We start from the raw sequence: 23,232 nt of genomic DNA, 5'->3' as shown, positions 1-23,232 counted from the left end.
ATTCATAAATCGCCCCCTGGGCCTCCCTCCACTGCGCCTCCGCCTTCCTGGTGGTCAACAGGTCGAATTCGGCCTGGAGGCTACGCCTCTCCCACAACAGTCCCTCCTCCGGCACCTCTGTATACCTCCTGTCTACCCTCACCATCTCCCCACCAGCCTCTCCCTCTCACTCTCCTCCTTGTGGGCCCTAATGGATATCAGCTCTCCCCTAACCACCGCCTTCAGCGCCTCCCAGACCATCCCCACTCAGACCTCCCCGTTATCGTTGGCCTCCAGGTATCTCTCTATGCTTCCTCGGACCAGCTCACTCACCTCCTCGTCCGCCAACAGCCCCACCTCCAAGCGCCACAACGGACGCTGGTCCTTCTCCTCCCCAGCTCTAGGTCTACCCAATGTGGGGCGTGATCCGAAATGGCTATCGCCGAGAACTCGGTATCCTCTACTCTCGCTGTCAGTGCCCTGCTCATAACAAAAAAGTTGATCCGGGAATAGGCCTTATGAACATGCGAGAAGAATGAAAATTCCCTAGCCCCCGGCCTGGCAAATCTCCAAGGGTCCACCCCTCCCATCTGGTCCATAAACCCCCTCGGCACTTTAGCCGCCGCCGGCTTCCTACCTGTCCTCGACCTGGAGCGGTCCAGTGCCGGATCCAACACCGTGTTAAAGTCTCCCCCCATTATCAGGCCCCCCACTTCCAAGTCCGGGATCCGACCCAACATGCGCCGCATAATACACGCATCGTCCCAGTTCGGGGTGTACACGTTGACCAGCACCTCCCTCTCCCCTTGCAGCTTACCACTTACCATTACATACCTGACGCCATTGTCTGTCACCATGCTCGACGCCTCGAACGACACCCTCTTTCCCACCAAGATCGCCACCCCCAGATTTTTGGCATCCAGCCCCGAATGAAACGCCTAACCTACCCACCCCTTCCTCAATCTTACCTGGTCTGCCACCTTCAGGTGTGTCTCCTGGAGCATGACCACATCTGCCTTCAGCCCCATCAGGTGCGCGAACACCCGGGCCCGCTTGACAGGTCCGTTCAGTCCCCTTACATTCCAGGTTATCAGCCGGATCAGGGGGCTACTGCCCCCCTCCCCCGCCGACTAGCCATGACCATACCAGCAGCAACCCGATTCCCTCTTTTTCTCCCCCCCCCCCCCCCCCCCCCAAAAAAAAAGCTAGGACTTCTCCTAGCTGCTTTGCACCCCCATTGCACTCCCGCAAGTCAGCTGACCCTGGCCACTCCCGCCTCTCCTTCGACTCCTTCCATTGTGGGACATCCCCTCCTCATTACCATTACCCATCAGCAGGCTCTCTGCTTCCCCCTTCCATCCCAAGTGCGGGAAACAACCCTCGCTTCCCTGCCCTGGCCCCGCCCCCTCCAGCCTTCAGTGCGGGGGAAAAGCCCGCGCTTTCCACCTGCCTGGCCCCGCTACCTCTGACGCAGCTCCTTTTACAGGCCCAGTCCCCTCACCCCCGACTCGGGCCTCACCCTCTCCCGCGGGGCTCCATCCCCCCCCCCTACCGGCCATCCATCCCTACTCCATTTACTTGCCCCCCCTCCAAGAGCCCACCCAACAGACCCAACCAAAACAGTGCCCAACCCATCCTAACCACCCACACCGAATCAAAAAGAACCCCCCTCAAAATGTAACGCACCAACAGCAGTCTCCGACCACCCATCCCGACACTCCGTTTGTATCCAGCTTCTCAGCCTGAACAAAGGCCCACGTCTCCTCCGTGGACTCAAAATAATGGTGCCGGTCCTTGCAGGTGACCCACAGTCACGCTGGCTGCAGTATGCCAAACTTCACCCCCTTCCTGTGCAGCACCGCCTTCGCCTGGTTGTACCTGGCCCTCTTCTTCGCCACCGCGCTCAAGTCCTGATATATTCTAACCTCCGCGTTCTCCCACCTGCTGCTCCTCTCTTTCTTGGCCCATATGAGCACGCACTACCGATCAGCGAACCGATGAAACCTCACCAGCACCGCCTGCGGAGGCCCGTTAGCCTTGGGCCTCCTCGCCAGCACTCTTTGGGCCCCTTCCAGCCCCAGGGGCCCCTGGAAGGACCCCGCTCCCATCAGCGAGTTTAACATGGTGACCACATAGGCCCCCACGTCCGACCCCTCTGGGGAGGCCCAGGATCCGTGGATTCTTCCGCCTTCTCCATTTCCTCGAACCGTTCCTGCCATTTCTTGTGGAGTGCCTCGTGCGCCTCCACCTTTACCGCCAGGCCCAAGATCTCGTCCTCTTTATCGGAGATCTTTTGTCGGACCTCGCTGATCGCCACCCCCTGGGCCGTATGGGTCTCCAGCAGCTTATCGATAGAAGCCTTCATCGGCTCCAGCAGGTCCACTTTGAGCTCCCTGAAGCAGAGCTGGATAACCTGCGCCCACTGCATCCATGCTGCCTGGTCCCCGCCCGCCGTCATCTTGCTCTTCTTCCCTCGCACTTTCTTTGGGTTCACCACTTTTTTAGTCGCCCTGCACCTGGTCCAAGCCATACACTGTCGGGGGAATGTTGCAGTCTTCTTCCCACACCAGGAAATGTCAAAAAAAATTCCGTTGGAGGCCCTGAAAAGAGCCCAAAAGTCCATTCCAAGCGGGAGCTGCTGAACGTGCGACTTAGCTCTGCATAGCCGCAACCGGAAGTACCGATTCTAGCCGCTTGAACATCTTCGACTTCAGTAGCTTTGTTGGTGGCTGTGCATTTTGCTGTCTCAGCCCATTGCTCTCCTCCTCACTCCCTCTTTTTCCTCAAAAACCTACTCCAATTAGGCTTTTGGCACCTGATCTAATATCTCCTTGTATGGTTCCGTGTCTAATATTGCTTCAAAACGCTTCAGCGACACTGGGGCATTTATGTACCTTTCATGTACTGAGATATATGAGAAGACTTAAACTAAATGCTGGACTGAAATCATTACCATCTTTAAAAAGAAAAAGATGCTAACTAACTTGAAGGACTATCAAAACCATTACATTTACAGCACAGCAAAGGAGGCCATTCAGTCCAATGTATTTGTTAGCTGTTTCCTAGTGCAATCCAAAACTAATCCCATTTGCCCACCCTGTCATCTCAAAGCCTTGTGTTTTCATGTTACAAATATTTATTCAGTTACCCCTTGTAAGAAACAATTGTTAAGGTTCAACCACTCTTTGTAGCAAACGGTTACATGCTCCTACAGCCCTCTTGTGTGAAGACATTTCTCTTAACCTCTCTCCTCAATTTATGAATGATTTTAAATTGATGACTCCATGTTACTGATATTCGGACTAGAGGATATTGTTCTTGCTGATTAATTCTATCAAAACTCTTCATTAATCTACTCTACTAAATCTTCCCTTGACCTTCTCGAGCGCTAATGGAAATAATTCCACCTCACGAGGGTGAGGATGAGCCGATTCTTTGAAGGAGTAGAAGATGTGTGTGGGGGGGGGGGGTGCTAATCACGTTCATATGTTTTGGTCCTGTCCAAAGCTAGAGGATTACTGGAAGGCGGTTTTTAGAGTAATTTCTAAAGTGGTGCACGTGAAACTGGACCAGGGTTCCCGGGAGGCCATATTTGGGGTGTCGGACCAGCCAGGGTTGGAAATGGGTGCGGAGGCAGACGTGCAGCCTTCACCTCGTTGATTGCCCGAAGGCGGATCCTGATAGGTTGGAGAGCAACCTCTCCACCCCGGTGCCCTAGCGTGGCGGGGGGACCTGTTAGAATTCTTGTCTCTTGAGAAGGTTAAGTTTGAACTGAGGGGAAGGATGGAGGGGTTCTACAATTCATGGGCATTATTCATTATGCACTTTCAAGAACTGGATAACATTGAACATTAGTTGGGGTGTGTGGGTGGGAGGGTTGGGGGGAGGGGGGCTATGTGTGTTAATGGTGACTCTGGGTGATCCCTAATTCCTTTTTGTCATTTGTGTGAACATGTGGGCTAATGTTTGGGGTTGGTGAGAGGATGGGATCGTAGTTATTGATATGGGGATTGACATATTTGTTACTGATTATTGTTTATTGTTGATGGGTGTAAATTTGGGGGGAAATGTGAAAAGGGAGGAGAATAACAAATATTTAAAAAGGAAATAATCCCAGTATTTTGAGAACAATAGTTTCCCAAACTTGGGATGATCCTGTTGAATCTGTACTAAAAGTTCTTCATTATTTCAATGTCCTTTATTCAAAGCTTTCAGTGTTGTATCTTTTTAACATTTTCTTTAAACAAAAAAATGTATCCACATTCATATTACATCTGTTCACCCATTCGTCTAACCTGTCATACAAACAGGATTAGGAGCAGGCCAGTCAGCCTTTGAGCCTATTCCACTGTTCAGTGTGGTCATGATGATGGCATTGTCATCTTTAAGAAGAGAAGCACCATCCTTTGAATGAAAGGTTCTGTCCATTGTGACCTTGGTCCATACATGGTCCTGGAGGGTTCAAAAAAGCATGTCATGATGGTCAGCATATTGTTGTATCTCTTGGGCTTTTTATTCTCAGCACGACAGGAAGGTAACAACAGGGAATATAAGATTATATATTCAGAAAGATATTACTGGGATTGAATTTACAATTTTGAAAAGAACCCTCAGAAGTTTGTGCCATTTTATATTAGATTTCAAAAATGTTGCTTTAGTCTTCATAGCCATCGGGGTAGATTTATTTTTGCTTTGACTTTTTTGTGTTCTTTTAATGTACAGTATTTGTGTTTTATTTTTTGCTTTCTCTCAAGTTGTCAATGAAATTACCTTTACTTGTCTATCTTGTAATAAAGGTGCCTGGTAACAAGGTGCATCTGTCTAGTCTTCTGATGCCTCAGCAGTATTGCTGCTTGGTAGCATTGGTGGCATTGCTATGGTTTGCTATACAGGAACAAACTGCCCTGAAGCGTGTTCTCGTTACAGCTTGCTTGGGGCAGATAGTAGCTGAAAATAAAAATTCCAATCTGCCTGCCCTGCTGGTTTTAGTTCAGTTTTTCAATTAATGAGCAGTCAATGACACGCTGGTGAGATTCAACTATTTGGTTCTTTTTGGCTCCTGGTTTGTGCAACATGTTGAGAATCACTGTTCGTGGCCATTTGTAGTAGATTGTGTGTGATTCTACATTTGTAATACCTGATTTCAGTATCAAGGGATGCTAAGGGGAAGTCCAAAGATGTGCAGGTTAGGTGAATTGGCCATGCTAAATTGCCCTTGGTGTTGGGTGAGGTTACTGGGTTATGGGAATAGGGTGGAGGTGTGGACCTTGGGTAGGGTGCCCTTTCCAAGAGCCGGTGCAGACTCGATGGGCCGAATGGCCCCCTTCTGCACTGTAAATTCTATGAATTAAATAATTTATTTGTTTCTGGAGAGCGAGGAGAGTGACATTGGCAGAGTTCTAGGATACAATGTTCATTTATTATCTGAACCAGTGATAAATTTGCACATCTTTCTGTTCTGTTTCAGCTCTGGACCCTGGAATTAGACTTCTAAAATTGTTATAAATATTTAATGTAGTTTTGAATCCAAGGAAACCAGGTGGAAGCACTAATTTCCTGTACAATCCTGGTCCCTCTAGTTTTTGGTATGATTAACATTTACAATAACAATCACCTCTAAACAAAATTTTATTTCACCTCCTCAGTTATTGGATCCGACCAGAGAACAATTAAAACATTATTAGTGATGTATACCAGAGGAGGCCATTTTACCCATTGTGCATGTGCTGATCCTTTGAAAGAGTGCAGCGATTAGTCCACTTCTCTTTCTTCATAGCTCTGGAACTTTCTCTCCTTCAAATAGTTATCAAATTCTCTTTTGAAAGTTATTATTGGATCTGTTTCCACCACCTTTTCAGGCAGCATAGATTATCATAATGCACTATTTAACAAAAACAATAATTCTCCTGGTCTCGGCTCTGGATTATTTTATCAGTTAAAATAGTGTGAGCAGTTTATTTGTTGATCCCTTATTGCATTTCATTTTGGGAGTTGATGTCAAATGTCATATTCAGGTCAACTATGGGGGAGTAACTAACTGATTTAAAAAGCGGAGAGGAGTCTACAGATGGGGTTGTAGTGGGGAGGAAAGGAAAGAGCATGGGTGAGGTTGACAAGGGAAGGAAGAGGTGGTGATGAAGGATGAGACAGACAGGGTGTCCAATAAGCTATTGACAATTTATGGAAGGAAAGGTGAGGATGTTAGAGGAAGGCTTAGCCCAGATGTGAAAAGTGATGTTCTGATCATGGACAGAGGAGGACTGAAACTCAAACAGTTGCACAGTTGGGAGTTAAAATCAGAAACAATGTTTAGTTACGGTTACAGAAGATCCAAATGATTTGATATGTCATGTCTTTGAGCTGTTTAGACAGGCTGACCTATTAAATTGTGATGGAGATAGCATCAGTAGTTCAGTAAAGCTAGTGGGCTGATGTTTTGTTAGGGTGTTGGGAACATAGGTGGGACAACTGCTGACAACCGAATGACAGCAGGACTTTTGTTGAGTTTGTGAAATCCAGAGACATTGGGAAAAGTCTACCATGAACTAGTTTGGCAAAGCTCATGGGACAGGGAAGGAATTGGGCAGTGTTTTTGTTTCCTGAGGATCGAATAGATTAAATTAGGGTCAGTGGCAGAGACAGCATGGCTGGGACAAAATAAACATTTGGCTTTGCCTATATCAAGATGTCTGCTCTATCCACCAATTGCATTGGTGCAGCATCACCCAGTGGTAATTGTTAGGAATTTAAGTGTAAGTTAAAACAAATAGATGATTATTTGTTGATGGTCATTTCAGGTAATGCCTCCTTGTACTCCGTTCATCTACAATGCCATGTAGAGTGGCACAGTACCTTTTTATATATTTGTGCATAATGTAAACTAGAGGAATTACTAACTAAATTTTGAATGGTGTTGTACAGCAGAAGAATGCCGATCGTCCATCTCAAATGAACCAGCAGCGACAGAGTGTATTTGATGAAGACCTGCAGAATAAAATAGAGGAAAATGAGCGTCTGCACAAACAGGTACGTTAATTCCACAATGCAAGTTACCTCACACAGCAAACATTGTAACAGCAAGTGAGAATTTTAAAACTTAATTTACGGGACCGGCATTTATTCCCCATCCCTAGTTGCCCTTGAGAAGGTGGTGGTGAGCTGCTTTCTTGAACTGCTGCAGCCCCTGAGGTGTAGGTACTCCCGCAGTTGGGGAGGGAGTTCCAGGATTTTGACACAGAGTGAAGGAGCAGAAATAGTTTTCAAAATCCGGATGGTGAGCGACTTGGAGGGAATTTCCAGATGTTGGTGTTCCCAAATATCCGCTGCTCTTGTCCTTCCAGGTGGTAGTGGTCGTGGATTTGGAAGGTGCTGTCGAAGGAACCTTGGTGAGTTCCTACAGTGTATATTGTAGATGGTATACACGGCTGCCACTGTTTGTCGGTGGTGGAGGGATTGAATGCTTGTGGAAGGGGTAGCAGTCAAGTGGGCTGCTTTGTCCTGGATGGTGTCGAGCTTTTTAAGTGTTGTTGGGGCTGTGCTCATCCAGGCAAGTGGGGAATATTCCATTACACTCCTCACTTGTGGCTTTGGGGAGTGAGAGGTGAGTTACTCACTGCACGATTCCTAGCCTTTGACCTGCCCTGGTAGCCACTGTATTTGTAGCTAGTCAAGTTCAGTTTCTGGTTAGTGGTAACCCCAGACATTGATAGTGGGGGGATTATCCGATGGTAATACTGTTGACAACTTTGAAAGTGCATCACAGGCTCAAGATCTATCAGTTAACTGTTTGCAAACCAAGAATCAAATTTGGAACCTACTGATTTGCATAGTTTAGCTACGTTATGCCACAAGACATAGGAGCAGAATTAGGCCATTCGGCCCATCGAGTCTGCTCCACCATTCAATCATGGCTGAATTGTGTTTAGGAAAAGCATTAATATTCCCTTGCGTTGCAAGTGATTCATAAAAGCGACCCAATCATGGAAAACATATAACTAAATTGTACAATGAGATAAAATATATTTTAAACTATTTTAAACAATTGGATAGTTTCATTTCTGCTTTATATTTGATCACATCACAGTTGCACAGTGCTGGTTGAGACCAGAAGAATATACTTAGAAGATCAGAAAGAAATATGTGGTTTTTATGTGCAGTTTGCATTCTTTTATCAGTTATTCAATGGCTCATAAAACATTTTAAATAAAAAATAATTACTATGAAGTTAAACAATTATACTAACTTGGAACTAAATTCTGTTGCATAGCATGCTGAAATGCTTTATTTTGAAAATCAGTATTGTAACCCTGCCACCAGGTGCAAATGGAGTCTCTAAATATATTTTAAATCCAATCTTTTGGAAAAATAATCCGTTGTATCTGTGGGTAAAATTTCGCACTCTGACCCTTCATCTGCTTCATCTATGCGATCTCTGTTACAGCCATTGATGCGAGTAACGTAATTAAAGTTTTCCGTTTAAATGGCAAAATTGTATTTGTATCTCACATTTCATACTAAAACATCTTGGAAGTATTTCATAATGCATTCCTTTGAGTTTAGTGGCTGCACAGCGAACGTTGGAGAGGATCCCATTGAAGAATGCAAAATTTTGTGCAAGTAAATATGGATAAATTAAATACAAATTACTATTAACAAACAAAGAACAAAGAAATGTACAGCACAGGAACAGGTCCTTCGGCCCTCCAAGCCCGTGCCGACCATGCTGCCCGACTAAACTACAATCTTCTACACTTCCTGGGTCCGTATCCCTCTATTCCCATCCTATTCATGTATTCGTCAAGATGCCTCTTAAATGTCACTATCGTCCCTGCTTCCACCACCTCCTCCGGTAGCGAGTTCCAGGCACCCACTACCCTCTGCGTAAAAAACTTGCCTCGTACATCTACTCTAAACCTTGCCCCTCTCACCTTAAACCTATGCCCCCTAGTAATTGACCCCTCTACCCTGGGGAAAAGCCTCTGACTATCCACTCTGTCTATGCCCCTCAATTTTGTATACCTCTATCAGGTCGCCCCTCAACCTCCTTCGTTCCAGTGAGAACAAACCGAGTTTATTCAACCGCTCCTCATAGCTAATGCCCTCCATACCAGGCAACATTCTGGTAAATCTCTTCTGCACCCTCTCTAAAGCCTCCACATCCTTCTGGTAGTGTGGCGACCAGAATTGAACACTATACTCCAAGTGTGGCCTAACTAAGGTTCTATACAGCTGCAACATGACTTGCCAATTCTTATACTCAATGCCCCGGCCAATGAAGGCAAGCATGCCGTATGCCTTCTTGACTACCTTCTCCACCTGTGTTGCCCCTTTCAGTGACCTGTGGACCTGTACTCCTAGATCTCTTTGACTTTCAATACTCTTGAGGGTTCTACCATTCACTGTATATTCCCTACCTGCATTAGACCTTCCAAAATGCATTACCTCACATTTGTCCGGATTAAACTCCATCTGCGATCTCTCCGCCCAAGTCTCCAGACAATCTAAATCCTGATGTATCCTCCGACAGTCCTCATCGCTATCCGCAATTCCACCAACCTTTGTCGTCTGCAAACTTACTAATCAGACCAGTTACATTTTCCTCCAAATCATTTATATATACTACAAAGAGCAAAGGTCCCAGCACTGATCCCTGTGGAACACCACTGGTCACAGCCCTCCAAAGAGAAAAGTATCCTTCCATTGCTACTCTCTGCCTTCTATGGCCGAGCCAGTTCTGTATCCACCTTGCCAGCTCACCCCCGATCCCGTGTGACTTCACCTTTTGTACTAGTCTACCATGAGGGACCTTGTCAAAGGCCTTACTGAAGTCCATATAGACAACATCCACTGCCCTACCTGCATCAATCATCTTAGTGACCTCCTCGAAAAACTCTATCAAGTTAGTGAGACACGACCTCCCCTTCACAAAACCGTGCTGCCTCTCACTAATACGTCCATTTGCTTCCAAATGGGAGTAGATCCTGTCTCGAAGAATTCTCTCCAGTAATTTCCCTACCACTGAAGTAAGGCTCACCGGCCTGTAGTTCCCGGGATTATCCTTGCTACCCTTCTTAAACAGAGGAACAACATTGGCTATTCTCCAGTCCTCCGGGACATCCCCTGAAGACAGCGAGGATCCAAAGATTTCTGTCAAGGCCTCAGCAATTTCCTCTCCAGCCTCCTTCAGTATTCTGGGGTAGATCCCATCAGGCCCTGGGGACTTATCTACCTTAATATTTTTTAAGACACCCAACACCTCGTCTTTTTGGATCTCAATGTGACCCAGGCTATCTACACCCCCTTCTCCAGACTCAACATCTACCAATTCCTTCTCTTTGGTGAATACTGATGCAAAGTATTCATTTAGTACCTTGCCCATTTCCTCTGGCTCCACACATAGATTCCCTTGCCTATCCTTCAGTGGGCCAACCCTTTCCCTGGCTACCCTCTTGCTTTTTATGTACGTGTAAAAAGCCTTGGGATTTTCCTTAACCCTATTTGCCAATGACTTTTCGTGACCCCTTCTAGCCCTCCTGACTCCTTGCTTAAGTTCCTTCCTACTTTCCTTATATTCCACGCAGGCTTCGTCTGTTCCCAGCCTTTTAGCCCTGACAAATGCCTCCTTTTTCTTTTTGACGAGGCCTACAATATCTCTCGTCATCCAAGGTTCCTGAAAATTGCCGTATTTATCCTCCTTCCTCACAGGAACATGCCGGTCCTGAATTCCTTTCAACTGCCACTTGAAAGCCTCCCACATGTCAGATGTTGATTTGCCCTCAAACATCCGCCCCCAATCTATGTTCTTCAGTTCCCGCCGAATATTGTTATAATTAGCCTTCCCCCAATTTAGCACATTCATCCTAGGACCACTCTTATCCTTGTCCACCAGTACTTTGAAACTTACTGAATTGTGGTCACTGTTACCGAAATGCTCCCCTACTGAAACATCTACTTCCTGGCCGGGCTCATTCCCCAATACCAGGTCCAGTACCGCCCCTTCCCTAGTTGGACTGTCTACATATTGTTTTAAGAAGCCCTCCTGGATGCTGCTTACAAACTCCGCCCCGTCTAAGCCCCTGGCACTAAGTGAGTCCCAGTCAATATTGGGGAAGTTGAAGTCTCCCATCACCACAACCCTGTTGTTTTTACTCTTTTCCAAAATCTGTCTACCTATCTGCTCCTCTATCTCCCGCTGGCTGTTGGGAGGCCTGTAGTAAACCCCCAACATTGTGACTGCACCCTTCTTATTCCTGATCTCTACCCATATAGCTTCACTGCCCTTTGAGGTGTCCTCTCGCAGTACAGCTGTGATATTCTCCCGAACCAGTAGCGCAACGCCGCCTCCCCTTTTACATCCCCCTCTATCCCGCCTGAAACATCTAAATCCTGGAACGTTTAGCTGCCAATCCTGCCCTTCCCTCAACCAGGTCTCTGTAATGGCAACAACATCATAGTTCCAAGTACTAATCCAAGCTCTAAGTTCATCTGCCTTACCCGTAATACTTCTTGCATTAAAACATATGCACTTCAGGTCACCAGACCCGCTGTGTTCAGCAACTTCTCCCTGTCTGCTCTGCCTCAGAGCCACACTGTCCCTATTCCCTAGTTCTCCCTCAATGCTCTCACCTTCTGACCTATTGCTCCCGTGCCCACCCCCCTGCCATACTAGTTTAAACCCTCCCGTGTGACACTAGCAAACTCGCGGCCAGGATATTTATGCCTCTCCGGTTTAGATGCAACCCGTCCTTCTTATACAGGTCACACCTGCCCCGGAAGAGCTCCCAGTGGTCCAGATAATGGAAACCCTCCCTCCTACACCAGCTGTTTAGCCACGTGTTTAGCTGCTCTATCTTCCTATTTCTAGCCTCACTGGCACGTGGCACAGGGAGTAATCCCGAGATTACAACCCTCGAGGTCCTACCTTTTAACTTTCTGCCTAGCTCCCTGAACTCCTGCTGCAGGACCTCATGACCCTTCCTGCCTATGTCGTTAGTACCAATATGTACAACGACCTCTGCCTGTTTGCCCTCCCCCTTCAGGATGCCCTCTACCCGTTCGGAGACATCCTGGACCCTGGCACCAGGGAGGCAACATACCATCCTGGAGTCTCTTTCACGTCCACAGAAGCGCCTATCTGTGCCCCTGACTATAGAGTCCCCTATTACTATTACTCTTCTGCGCTTTGACCCTCCCTTCTGAACATCAGAGCCAGCCGTGGTGCCACTGCTCTGGCTGCTGCTGTTTTCCCTTGATAGGCTATCCCCCCCCGACAGTATCCAAAGGGGTATATCTGTTCGAGAGGGGGACAACCACAGGGGATTCCTGCACTGACTGCCTGCCCTTTCTGGTGGTCACCCATTTCTCTGCCTGCACCTTGGATGTGACCACATTTACATAACTGCGATCTATGACGCTTTCCGCCACCTGCATGCTCCTCAGTGCATCTAATTGCTGCTCCAACCGAACCATGCGGTCTGTGAGGAGCTCCAGTTGGGTGCACTTTCTGCAGATGAAGCCATCCGGGACGCTGGAAGCCTCCCGGACCTGCCACATCTCACAGTCAGAGCACAGCACCCCTCTAACTGACATTGCGTCAATTAATTAAAATTAAAATTAAACATTTTTTTTTTTTTGAATATTTTTTTTTAAAATTTCAAAGTTACTGTTAACTATCTGTTTCCTAGCACTAGATTTCTAATAGAAATGCGAAAGCTAAATATAGTACTCTCCGATCTCTGGCTCAGATATCCCTCTAAATTATAATTAAGTAATTATGTTTAATTAGTTACCAATGCTCAATTTTTTAAAATTTAGTGTAGAATCCCAACCAGCCACTCAGGCCACAGCTTTTCTGTGATGTCACTTCAGTTTCCCCCCCGACACACACACAATTTGAAAAAGGTACAAAAGTAAAAATGAGTAAAAATCACTTACTTACCTTCTTAGTGTTAATAATAACATTAATATTAAAATCATATTATTAAATTCATATATCCTAGAATTCCAAGCACTAGGAGTTTCTTCCCTAAATCTCTATACCCCCTCTTCAAGACACTCTTCAAAGCATACTACTTTGGCTAAGCTTTTGATCACCTGTGCTCTTATGTGGGTGTGTCAAATTTTGTTTGATCACTTCTTTTGATGTGTTTTGGGATGTTTTATATTATTAAATGTGTCATCCAGTTCAAGTTGTTGAGCTGAAGTTCTGAAAACTCCAGACATCAAAAAGTATTGTCAAACCGCAGAGATCTAGTAACCATGTGAAACTTTATAAAAAAAAAAATATATAATAATAATAACAGTTTCATTTATATAGGGCTTTTGACATAAAACACTTCACAGAAAATAAGTGTCTGAAAATTGTTGGAAGGAGGAAATGGAATAATCAACCCACAAACACCTCAAAATCTGCTTCCTGTCTTATCAATGTAACACATTGCAAAGGTTTGGGTATTTTGAGTGTGAAATTGAAATGCCTGACTCTCTGCAATTAGTAGTGGAGTGCAGAGGAGGAGGAGGCATTCAAAGGAAATAATAATCTTAAGAGTAGAAGGAAAGTACAGAACTTTGAATATGTTCTGTTATAGGAGGAAGAAGGCTATGGATATAGACAGTTTGAAGCAAAAATGTTATGCCCCAGAAGCTGTAAAATGAATTAAGTGATGAAAAGATTTCCCCCAATATGAAATTGTAATACAAGGATCACTAATTGGTACCCTTGTTCCTGTCATTCCCAGAAGATTTAATACTGCCCATCATGGCGGGAAGGAAGTTGGGAGACCCTTTCTTTAGGTAAAATGTTAAGGGTTTGACTTTTACACTGGTAATATTTTCGAGGGGTTTACTGTCAACTACCAATGCTCGCAGCTCACAGCCAGCTGAGAACCATGCTGGATTTGCAGTGTCTCCACTTCAGGCGTTTATGGTTTTCAAGGAGCAAGAACAAAGCCTAAAAGGTTTCTTTTCCCATGGAATTATTGGACTATTCATGACAGCTCAGTGAGCTTCGTTCCATGTCTGGGAAAGTTTAATATGCTCACAGCTCATATAGCATACACACTAATTCTACAGTATTCTTACTCTCTCTATCATTCCTTCTCCTTCATTGCACCCACTCTTTACCAACCACCTGACTCATTACTGCTTTCTCAAAGCGTGCGCGCTGAAGTGTATCCTTTCCAATCAGTATTGTTGTAATTTTCCTGCAGCTTTGTGCACTTCTTTTAGCTACGTGGGTTGCACGTGATTTTGTTTGGCTGTGCTGTTGAGCATTTTGCTAATATCTGCTGTTGGCAGAATGTCAGGAATGGTAAACAGATTTTTTTTTTCTCTGCTGCCTGAGATGTTAAACATCAACAATTTTTTAATGTTCATTTGTGTCATAACTTTAGTTTGGTAGGAAGATTGGGGGGCAAGGGGGAGAATAGAGCATTCAGTGCCTCAATCATGTGTTCACTGAACTAAATCATAGCTAATCTGTACCTCAACTCCATTTACCTCCCTTTGTTCATGTATGCTACTAGCTAACAATCTATTGATCTCAGTCTTAAAAATCTCAATTGTCCCTGCTTGTACAGCCCTTTAGAGTAGTGTGTTGCAGATTCACACTCGCCGATCTTTTTTAAAATTTAAGTACCCAATTAATTTCTTCCAATTAAGGGGCAATTTAGTGTGGCCAATCCACCTACCCTGCACATTTTTGGGTGGTGGGGGTGAAACCAAGACAAGCATAGGGAGAATGTGCAAACTCTACACGGACAATGACCCAGAGCCGGGATCGACCCTGGGACCTCGGCGCCGTGATGCAGAAGTGCTAACCACTGCACTACTGTGCTCCGCCTACCTTTCGGAGGGAGAGACAAATGCCTGTGTTTTCACTTCTAAAGGACCTATCTCTAATCTCATCTTCTGGATGCCACCACCAAAAGAAATTATTTCTCTGAACATACTCTATCTAAATCTGCTTGTAATGCTAATACCCTTATGGGCGGTATGGTAGCATTGTTGCTTCACAACTCCAGGTTCGCAGGTTCGATTTCCGGCTTGGAGTGTGGAGTTTGCACGTTCTCCCTGTGTCTGCGTGGGTTTCTTCCGGGTGCTCCGGTTTCCTCCCCCACGTCCTGAAAGACGTGCTGTTAGGTAATTTGGACATTCTGAATTCTCCCTCTGCGTACCTGAACAGGCGAATGTGGCGACTAGGGGCTTTTCACAGTAACTTAATTGTAGTGTTATTGTAAGCCTACTTGTGACAATAAAGATTATTATATTTGTTCACCTTCAGCCTTCTGAACTCAAAGGAATAGAAGCCAACTTCTGCAAAGTTTTCAACCTTTAAGCATTTATCATTCTGGTGGATCTGCACCACACCATTTCCAACGGCAATATGCCAATCCTGTGGTTCGATGCCTGAAATGCTGTTGTCTTGATGGCGTCTGACCAAGGCTCTGTAGAATTGAAGTACCAATTCCTTAATTTTTGAATTTCAACTTCCTTGAGACAAAGGAAACTTTCTTTGAGCCTGTTTGATTGCATTTTGCAGCTGTGTGCTAGCCCTGTGATTTGTATATATGGACACCTGAATCCCTTTTCTCTTCACAGTGCCAAATCTTTCACCATTAATAAAATATTCTGATTCGCCTTAGATTCAACTGCAGTTAGAGCGGAAAAAAGCATATGTTTGCCTGTGATAGTGTATTGAGAGTTGCTGGAGGAAGTGTAAGACCATTTTAATTCTCGTGACTAGAATTTTGGATTTGGCCAAAATTATACTCTGGAGGGTTGCATGTAGATTTTTTTCCAGTTGAAAGTATACATTAATTTTTAAAAGTATAGTAATTGAGTATATTTCGCCCTTTTTGTGTATTTTATATTTGCTAATTTTCACCACTTTTCTTGCTCCTCTTCTGAAGGCTTTAACTCCTGCTGGTTATGGTTCCCCAGGTGCTGGTTGTCCAAGTGGTTATTTTCCATGTGTGAGTATCAGGAAAATGTGACTGGGTGGTGAGGGAAGTAGGATGTAAAGGAATTCTCACCAAGCCTGATTGTGTTTGCACATCCCATTAACTGCTGTTTGAAAAGTGCATGAGATAATGATCAGGATCCTGTTCATGTGTGCACTTTTTCAAACAGCAGTTACCTGTTCAGGAGAAGGAATCCTGACTTAGTTCTCTTGCTTTGTGTCCCCCACCCTTCAGCCCAGAGTTACTGAGACAGACCGGTACTCCCTGTACAATTACCCATGGTAGATCGACTGGTTCAAAAGGCCAGATGCAAATCTGGGATATTCTGGCCTGTTTGGCTCTACCTTTACTGACTAAGCTATCGCTAAACAGAACTTGATTTCTCTCTCCCCTTTTTGACTGATTTGCATTTGACCCCTCCAGCTGAGTAGGTGTTTCATCACTTCTTAGGTAATCGCTCAGAGCCAAGGATGACTTCCGCACTAAAATGTGTTCTCGGGTGACTGAGGAGTCAAATGCGTGACCTACAGTCTCTCGCAGGTGGCAGTTGCAGGAGTGGGTGATTGGGCTGCCCAAGTTGCCACGTGCTCCTTTCACTGTAGATGCTTGCTTTTGGTGATGAAACTCGAGGTGTTCACCAACTTCCGAGATGCTTTTCTTGTAGCTGCAAAGCATGAGTGTCTATACCCATTTATTCAGTTTTCTTTCTTTTTCCCAAAAGTTGGGAAATGTCTCCACCTGTGCTGGGCACCAGCTGAGCAAGATTGATAGCTGACTGGACTGGAATTCAAACCAACGTCTATCCCAGTTTCACAGCATTCCACCAATGAACATTTGTAATACTTCCAGAAGAGATCAATTATTGCACCAGAAGTTAGTTTCCTGGTACATTAAGGTGTAGAGATATTTTTCATTTTCAAATAAACACTTTTTTTTTAAGAAGCTGATTTAACCTCTGACTGTATCTTGGCTTTTATAAAAATGTTTGCTTTTAGTTTGTTATAAATTTATTTAGACTTGTCGAGTATTGGACAGCCTTCTTCGAGGATATGTCCAAGGTTGTGGGGGTGACGGTGGAGCTGTGCCCGAGAATGGCAGTCTTCGGGGTATCGGACCAGCCAGAACTTCATATGGGAAGAGTGTTAATGCCCTTGCATTTGCTTCCCTAATCGGCCACTGGAGAATCCTGCTTGGCTGGCGATCAGCAGCATCACCCACAGCTGCAGACTGGCTGGCAGACCTGTCGGAATTTCTCCACTTGGGGAAGATCAAGTACACCATCTGAAGGCTGGAAGAGGGCTTCCACAATGCGTGAGAGCCATTCATCAGCCTGTTCGAAGACCTGTTTGAAGCCAACAACCGATAGAAAGGAGGGGGTGGAGAACATGGATGCCACCTGGACCACAGAAAGCAGACAGGAATGAGGAGGGGGGGGAGAACGGGGGGTAGAGACCCAAGGAAACACCAAAGAGGAACCCAGGCAGAGACCGACACTGAGGCCAGAGGGCCCCTCACAAAGCTTTTAGAGTAAAACAAATGCTAAAACAAACCATCTATGGTGACGAGAATGGCATAGGATAGAACCTGGCGACAGAAAAGGAGGGAATGGGATGATGCCAAAAAGGAACAATGTGTAAATTATAACCATTTCATCCATTTCTTGAACAATGTATAAATGCAAACTTTAATTAAAATATTTATTAAAAAAATAAAACCAATTTATTCACTAAGATTAAAATGTCATTAATTTTTCTTCTAAGAATAGAATTGAGCATCAATCCTAAATCAATTTAAAAAAAATAAAAAAAATTTAACTAGAGTGGCAACTTGTAACCATAAAAACATATTCTAGATTTGAGGTTCTTAAGATTTTTGTGGCTTTTTGGTCTTGCAATTAGTTAAGTGTCATTTTGAATGTTGGTTCCAGGTGACTGGTTAACGTTTTATGTTATCATTTTTAAATTTAATGAATGATTTACCCATGAAGATAAAGCACTGATGGTAAACTAGAAAATATATAGGTTTATGGTAAGTATGAAACCCAAATACAATATATTATTTTTCATGTAACATGGTCATCCCACTGGAGACACTGGCATTTCTCCTCCACCCTTTTGCTCCTACTTTCTGCTCCCTTTACTCGCCTCTTCCATCTGCCCTCTGTCTCCCCTCCCTTGACTTAGATATGTTATTTTAATTTTTCTTGAACTTGGGCAAGACTAGATCAGCAGGAATGTGCAGGCAGACTGCTTAGCTCTGTCCGATTTGAAATATTACTCCTTGACAGTAATTTGATTCTAATTGCTTTTATTGCAAATTATTTTGCTTAATTTTCAAGAATCATAATGCACTAGTAATTGTACTGCAAATTATGGTAATTAAGGCAGACTGTTCCTTTACAACTGATATTTTACATTGTGAAGAGTTTCCTTCGAAACTCCACCAAATTTATCATATATAAGAAAGTCAGCTGTCCAGAAAGTCTTGATTTTAGAAAGTTGTCTATAAAGAAATGTTTCCTGAATACAACTTAAGTCTTTACTTTGTTGTCCGCCCTATTAAATTATCAATTAATTGGAAGGAGCTCTATATATACAGTCCACTCTTGATAAATCAAAGCTTGGTTTTTGTAAAACAAAAACTTGATAGATTTATACTTTTGGATAGTGATGTGAATTAAGATAATTAACATCAAGCAAATTGGATATTACAGAAACTATGGAAACGTTTTATATTCGAGTCCATGAGATTGTTAACTTTGGGTAATTAAAGTTTCTTCTATATAGGGCCTGCTCAAATTTTAGGAAATCTGGAGTCTGCCCAAAAATACTGTGATTTAACTTTGGATCCATTTCAAGTGACATCTGGAATAGCATTTAACCATTCCATGTGTACACATTTTTGTTTCTTTTTAATATTGTTTTTGGGGTCATCTAATTTGGGTTTTCTCCCCGCATGGCATGCATAATCCCACTCTGAAGTAAAAAAAACTGATGATTTCTTCTTGAAATAAAGCTCCATGATTTTTATTCTCTAATTATTTTGGCTCGCACCTTTGAGACCAAGCACATGGGTGATCATCCTGCTTTTAAAGACGTAACAGCTGCAGGGATCACTGTTTTTGCATTTTGATGAATTATATTTGTTTTTTTGGCATCAACTGTGATCTGTCTGAGATTGAATAACAAGCAATATGTTAATAAATGTATCAGTCTCATGTGAATGGTTAGATTACGATGTAAAGCAGAGTCATGGAATCTCAACAGTCCAGAAGGAAGCCATTTGGCCCATCAAGTCTGCACCGACCCTCAGAAAGAGCACCCTATCCCCATTATCCCACCTACCGTTGCACACTAAGGGGCAATTTAGCATGGCCAATACAATTAACCTGCACAGCTTTGGACTGTCGATTTGTAGAATCTTCTCTTACTGTGGTGTTGCACATTCACTGATTGCCAGGTATATGCAGTTTTCAGAAAATAAGATTAGAGATTAAAATCAGATTTTTCTAGCTATTCTTCCCCAAATGTTTCTGTCATTCAGTTGAGAATTTGTTTGCTTACTGTGCAGAGGGTTTTTGTTTTGATTTGGCTGCAATGTTTTCCATTGGTTGCAGGTAAGAAGTTGATGCATGCTCTGCAAGCGGTTTTCCATATATCTCATTTAAACAGTAGTAAAGATCCATTTTGTCTTGCACTGTTGCCTCCCCCTACAGTACACAATGCAATTAGAATGTTTTACTTAATTTCCTTCAATTTCTAAGCTTTAGTTTCTTGTCATATTCTTTAGCTCAACTGACATATGTCATTTGGTCAAAATAGCTGTACATTCTAGACACTATTAATGTCAAAGATAGGGACTTTCACGGAGTACACAGAGACATAGTGTTTTACATTACAGCAAGAGGCCCTTCAACCCATCATTTCTGCGCCGGCCATCAAGCACCTATCTATTCTAATCCCATTTTCCAGCAATTTGGTACATAGCCTCGTATGCTTTAGCTTTTCAAGTGCCCATCTAAGTTGGATGTGAAAATATTCTTCCCTTCATTCCTTCTACACAAATGGAGGAGCTTGTAGGTGGTCCCTATTACAATGTTTGTGGATGTTTGCAAATTGACTACCATCTGCTTTGCTATAATGCTAATTTTTGAAAGTAGCCATATAAATGCAAGTTTTTTTTTTTGGAGGGCAGATGGATGGGATTTAATTTGTACTTACTGAGTTTCGGCTGCAATTCCCCTCCCACTCTTGAATTTTGGAATTCGTTATTTTTGTTGTTAAGTCCTTCAGTTGGTGTTAGTTAGCTTTTTGCCCAATTTAAACTCCATCTTGTTTGTTCTTTGATTCATGAAAGTAGTTTTTATTTCTTGAGCATCCTTCTATTAGGATTGTACGACCACTAATGATAACCTTGTGGTTTTCCCTTGTGGTCTAACTTACATGGTAGAACACGGGCCACTCGGCTAAGGCTTTCCTAAAAGGCTTCAAATCAACAGCATGTATTTGGAAAGTTTATGCACCCACGGTAAATTACATTTTAGAGGTAAAGTGGATGTTGGTTGTCTTTTGCCAATACTGTTGGTCTCCTACATCTGACACTAGTTCCTGCAGTACCCTTGTGGGAAAAGTCACCACTTGGTATAGCACTAAAACATGAAGATAAGGTGAGGGTGCTATGTCCATTTCTGAAACCATTTGCCATGCTTCCTTTTCCTCTGCTTTCAAAAGTCATCTTCAATGCTCCTCTTTTTCCCCCATACCTGGTCTTTGTTTATTCCTTTTCTTCCCTGTTCATCCTTATCGTCTACATATCTTCCAATCTATTTGAGAAGACCTGGAACATCAATCTCTCTATAAATGCAAGCTTTTTGCTCACAAGGTGCTTCAGTTGGCCTTGGTGTCCTTCGTCTTGGAAAGGGAGGAAAAGTCACCTATGTTTGACTGCTGGAAACTGAAAGCTTGTACCTTATATGAGGACCAATGGGCTTAGCTGCGATATGCTATACAGTCACAAATCCTGCTAGTGGAGACTGTTTAATTTACACATTAAGACCATGATGTGGAGGTGCAGGCGTTGGACTGGGGTGGGCACAGTAAGAAGTCTTACAACACCAGGTTAAACCCACCTCTTCTTTCTCCTGAGGAAGCGGGTGCGCTCCGAAAGCTAGTGATTCAAAACAAACCAGTTGGACTGGTGTATGACTTCTTGCTGTGTCTAAATTAAGACCAGGCAGACTACCAGAGATGCCCAAGTGTCCTTTCCCAAATGCAACTCTATTTTATGTCAAGGAGGAGGAAGGAATGCCAATGTCTTCATCGATTGAGGCAGATGAACGTTATTACTCAGATCAACTGTTCTCGTGGGCATTATCCGGAGGACTCCCCCTGCTCATTTTCATTTTTTGACTTGGTGCAATGATTTCAGAATTGCAGTATAGCTATTTGGATGTTTTGAGAAGTTGAAATATACAATTCTGAGCTGCATCTGCATACTGATGTATAGTTGCTAGAATAAGGTTCATAATATCAATTTTGTTTTGAGAGTCCTTTGAATTTTTCTTTAAACTTTATGGATACCATTCATACAAGTTCCCACAGTTGAATTTTTTCAGGGATAAAGCATTTGCACAAACTCCAGGAGCTTAACAAATAATTGAAACACATTTTAGAGTTGGATTCATTGCAATACCCGCTGATGCAATGGGACGGAAATGTTTGAAACAAGTGGAAAAGCACAGGGCAAGAAAGGTGTTCGGCACAATTGCATTCCTGTATCAATAATGAAAAGCATCTAAATTAAACTAACACAACAAATCCAACTATCTGTGTTTGAATCTTTTTGTATTTCTTTGCGCAGGTGCAAGAAGCTCAAGAGAAACATAGACAAATTGAAACTGAACTCGGGGAGCGATTAATGGTGCTGGAGCGAGATACCATACAACATCATGCTGTGGTTGATGGCTTGAAACAGAAGTACATGGACACCATAGAAAAACTTCAAATAGACAAAGCAAATTTAGAGGTTAGACTTTACGTTACTTTTTGAGGGTGAAATTTCATCTTCAGATATCCTTGCTCTCGTGCTCTGTTTGGCTCTTTCCTCCTCATCTGCCAATTCTGAAAAGGAATTAGTGTGCAGAAATGCAGAGCTGCAGCCTAGAGGCTGTTTTTTTCATACTCGAGGAAAGCACTCGAGCAAGACCCCTCGCAGTGTTGCATAGATGCTATCTTAAGACCTGAATTCCACAGTGGCTTGCAGTATTTTTCAGTTTAATGAACTTGTTATACTGTAGTTGCTAAGCAACTGTGGTAAATATGCATCTAAAATTTACAGCATAATTTGGGATTAAGGAAAGATATATTACATTTTAAACTTTGAAGTAGGCAAATATTACGTTTTTATTTTGTCTACTTATTGACTTCAGTTTGATTTTAAATGATATCCTTTTTTCTTAAAAATACTTTTCAGGCATTTTAATAAAAAAAACCCGAAGTAAAATTATACAACGTTATAAATAATCAACACCCACTTCCCCCACTCTCCAATCATGCCCTGTGAATTACTTTAAACTGAATAAGGCTTAGCCTCGCAAACGACGAGGACACATTCACCTGCCGCAGGGCCCCCTCCCACATCCCAGCTTCCAACTTCCACTTTATGTCCCCCGCACGGGGCCCCTCCCAATCCATCAGCTCCTTGTAGTCCTCCGACACCCTTCCCCTCCCCTATCTCCCCCTTCGACAGCAGCTTGTCTTGCAACTCCCCTTGGAACGATGGCACCTCTTCGCAAAATCCCGAACCTGCAAGTACCTGAAACCATTCCCCTTGGCAGCTCATATTCTTCCTCCAGACCCTCTAATTTTGCAAAACTGCCCCCTACAAACTGGTCTGCAAATCGCTCAATCCCTGTTTGCCGTCACCCTCGAAACCTTGCATCCAGCCCCCCGGTGCAAACCTATGATTAATCACAGATCGATACCCACACAGAGGCATGCTCCTTCACTGCCCCCATACCCCCAAGATCAACACCACCACTGGGCTCACCGAGTAGCTGGCTGGCGAGAGCGGCAGAGGCACTGTTAATAATGCCCTCAAGCTCGTTCCCCTACAAGAAGCCGACTCCATTCGCCCCCGTGCCGACCCCTCCCACACTACCCATTTCCTAACCATGGCGATGTTCGCCGTCCGTAGTAATTCATTATATTTGGAAACGCCGGCCCCAGGTTCACTGTCCGTATGGAGTTTGCACATTCTCCCTGTGTCTGCATGGGTCTCGTTCCCACAACTCAAA

General features: G+C 43.9%; 1 protein-coding gene across 1 annotated transcript in view; it reads left to right on the top strand.

The window, feature by feature from the left end:
* LOC140407072 (protein phosphatase 1 regulatory subunit 21-like) overlaps positions 1-21,962 on the top strand; it is a gene marked incomplete at its 3' end in the record, with an annotated part of 37,366 nt that extends 15,404 nt beyond the window's left edge. The window contains exons 4-6 of the mRNA XM_072494821.1: positions 6,901-7,005; positions 15,888-15,950; positions 21,798-21,962. Coding sequence (XP_072350922.1) covers positions 6,901-7,005; positions 15,888-15,950; positions 21,798-21,962 — 333 coding nt within the window. The remainder of the gene's footprint in view (positions 1-6,900; positions 7,006-15,887; positions 15,951-21,797) is intronic.
* Positions 21,963-23,232: the final 1,270 nt, after the last annotated feature.

This window comes from Scyliorhinus torazame, unplaced genomic scaffold (assembly GCF_047496885.1).
Source record: "Scyliorhinus torazame isolate Kashiwa2021f unplaced genomic scaffold, sScyTor2.1 scaffold_1152, whole genome shotgun sequence".
NCBI lineage: Eukaryota > Metazoa > Chordata > Chondrichthyes > Carcharhiniformes > Scyliorhinidae > Scyliorhinus > Scyliorhinus torazame.
Note: the sequence above shows the minus strand (reverse complement) of the source record. Positions and strands in the feature narration are given on the sequence as shown.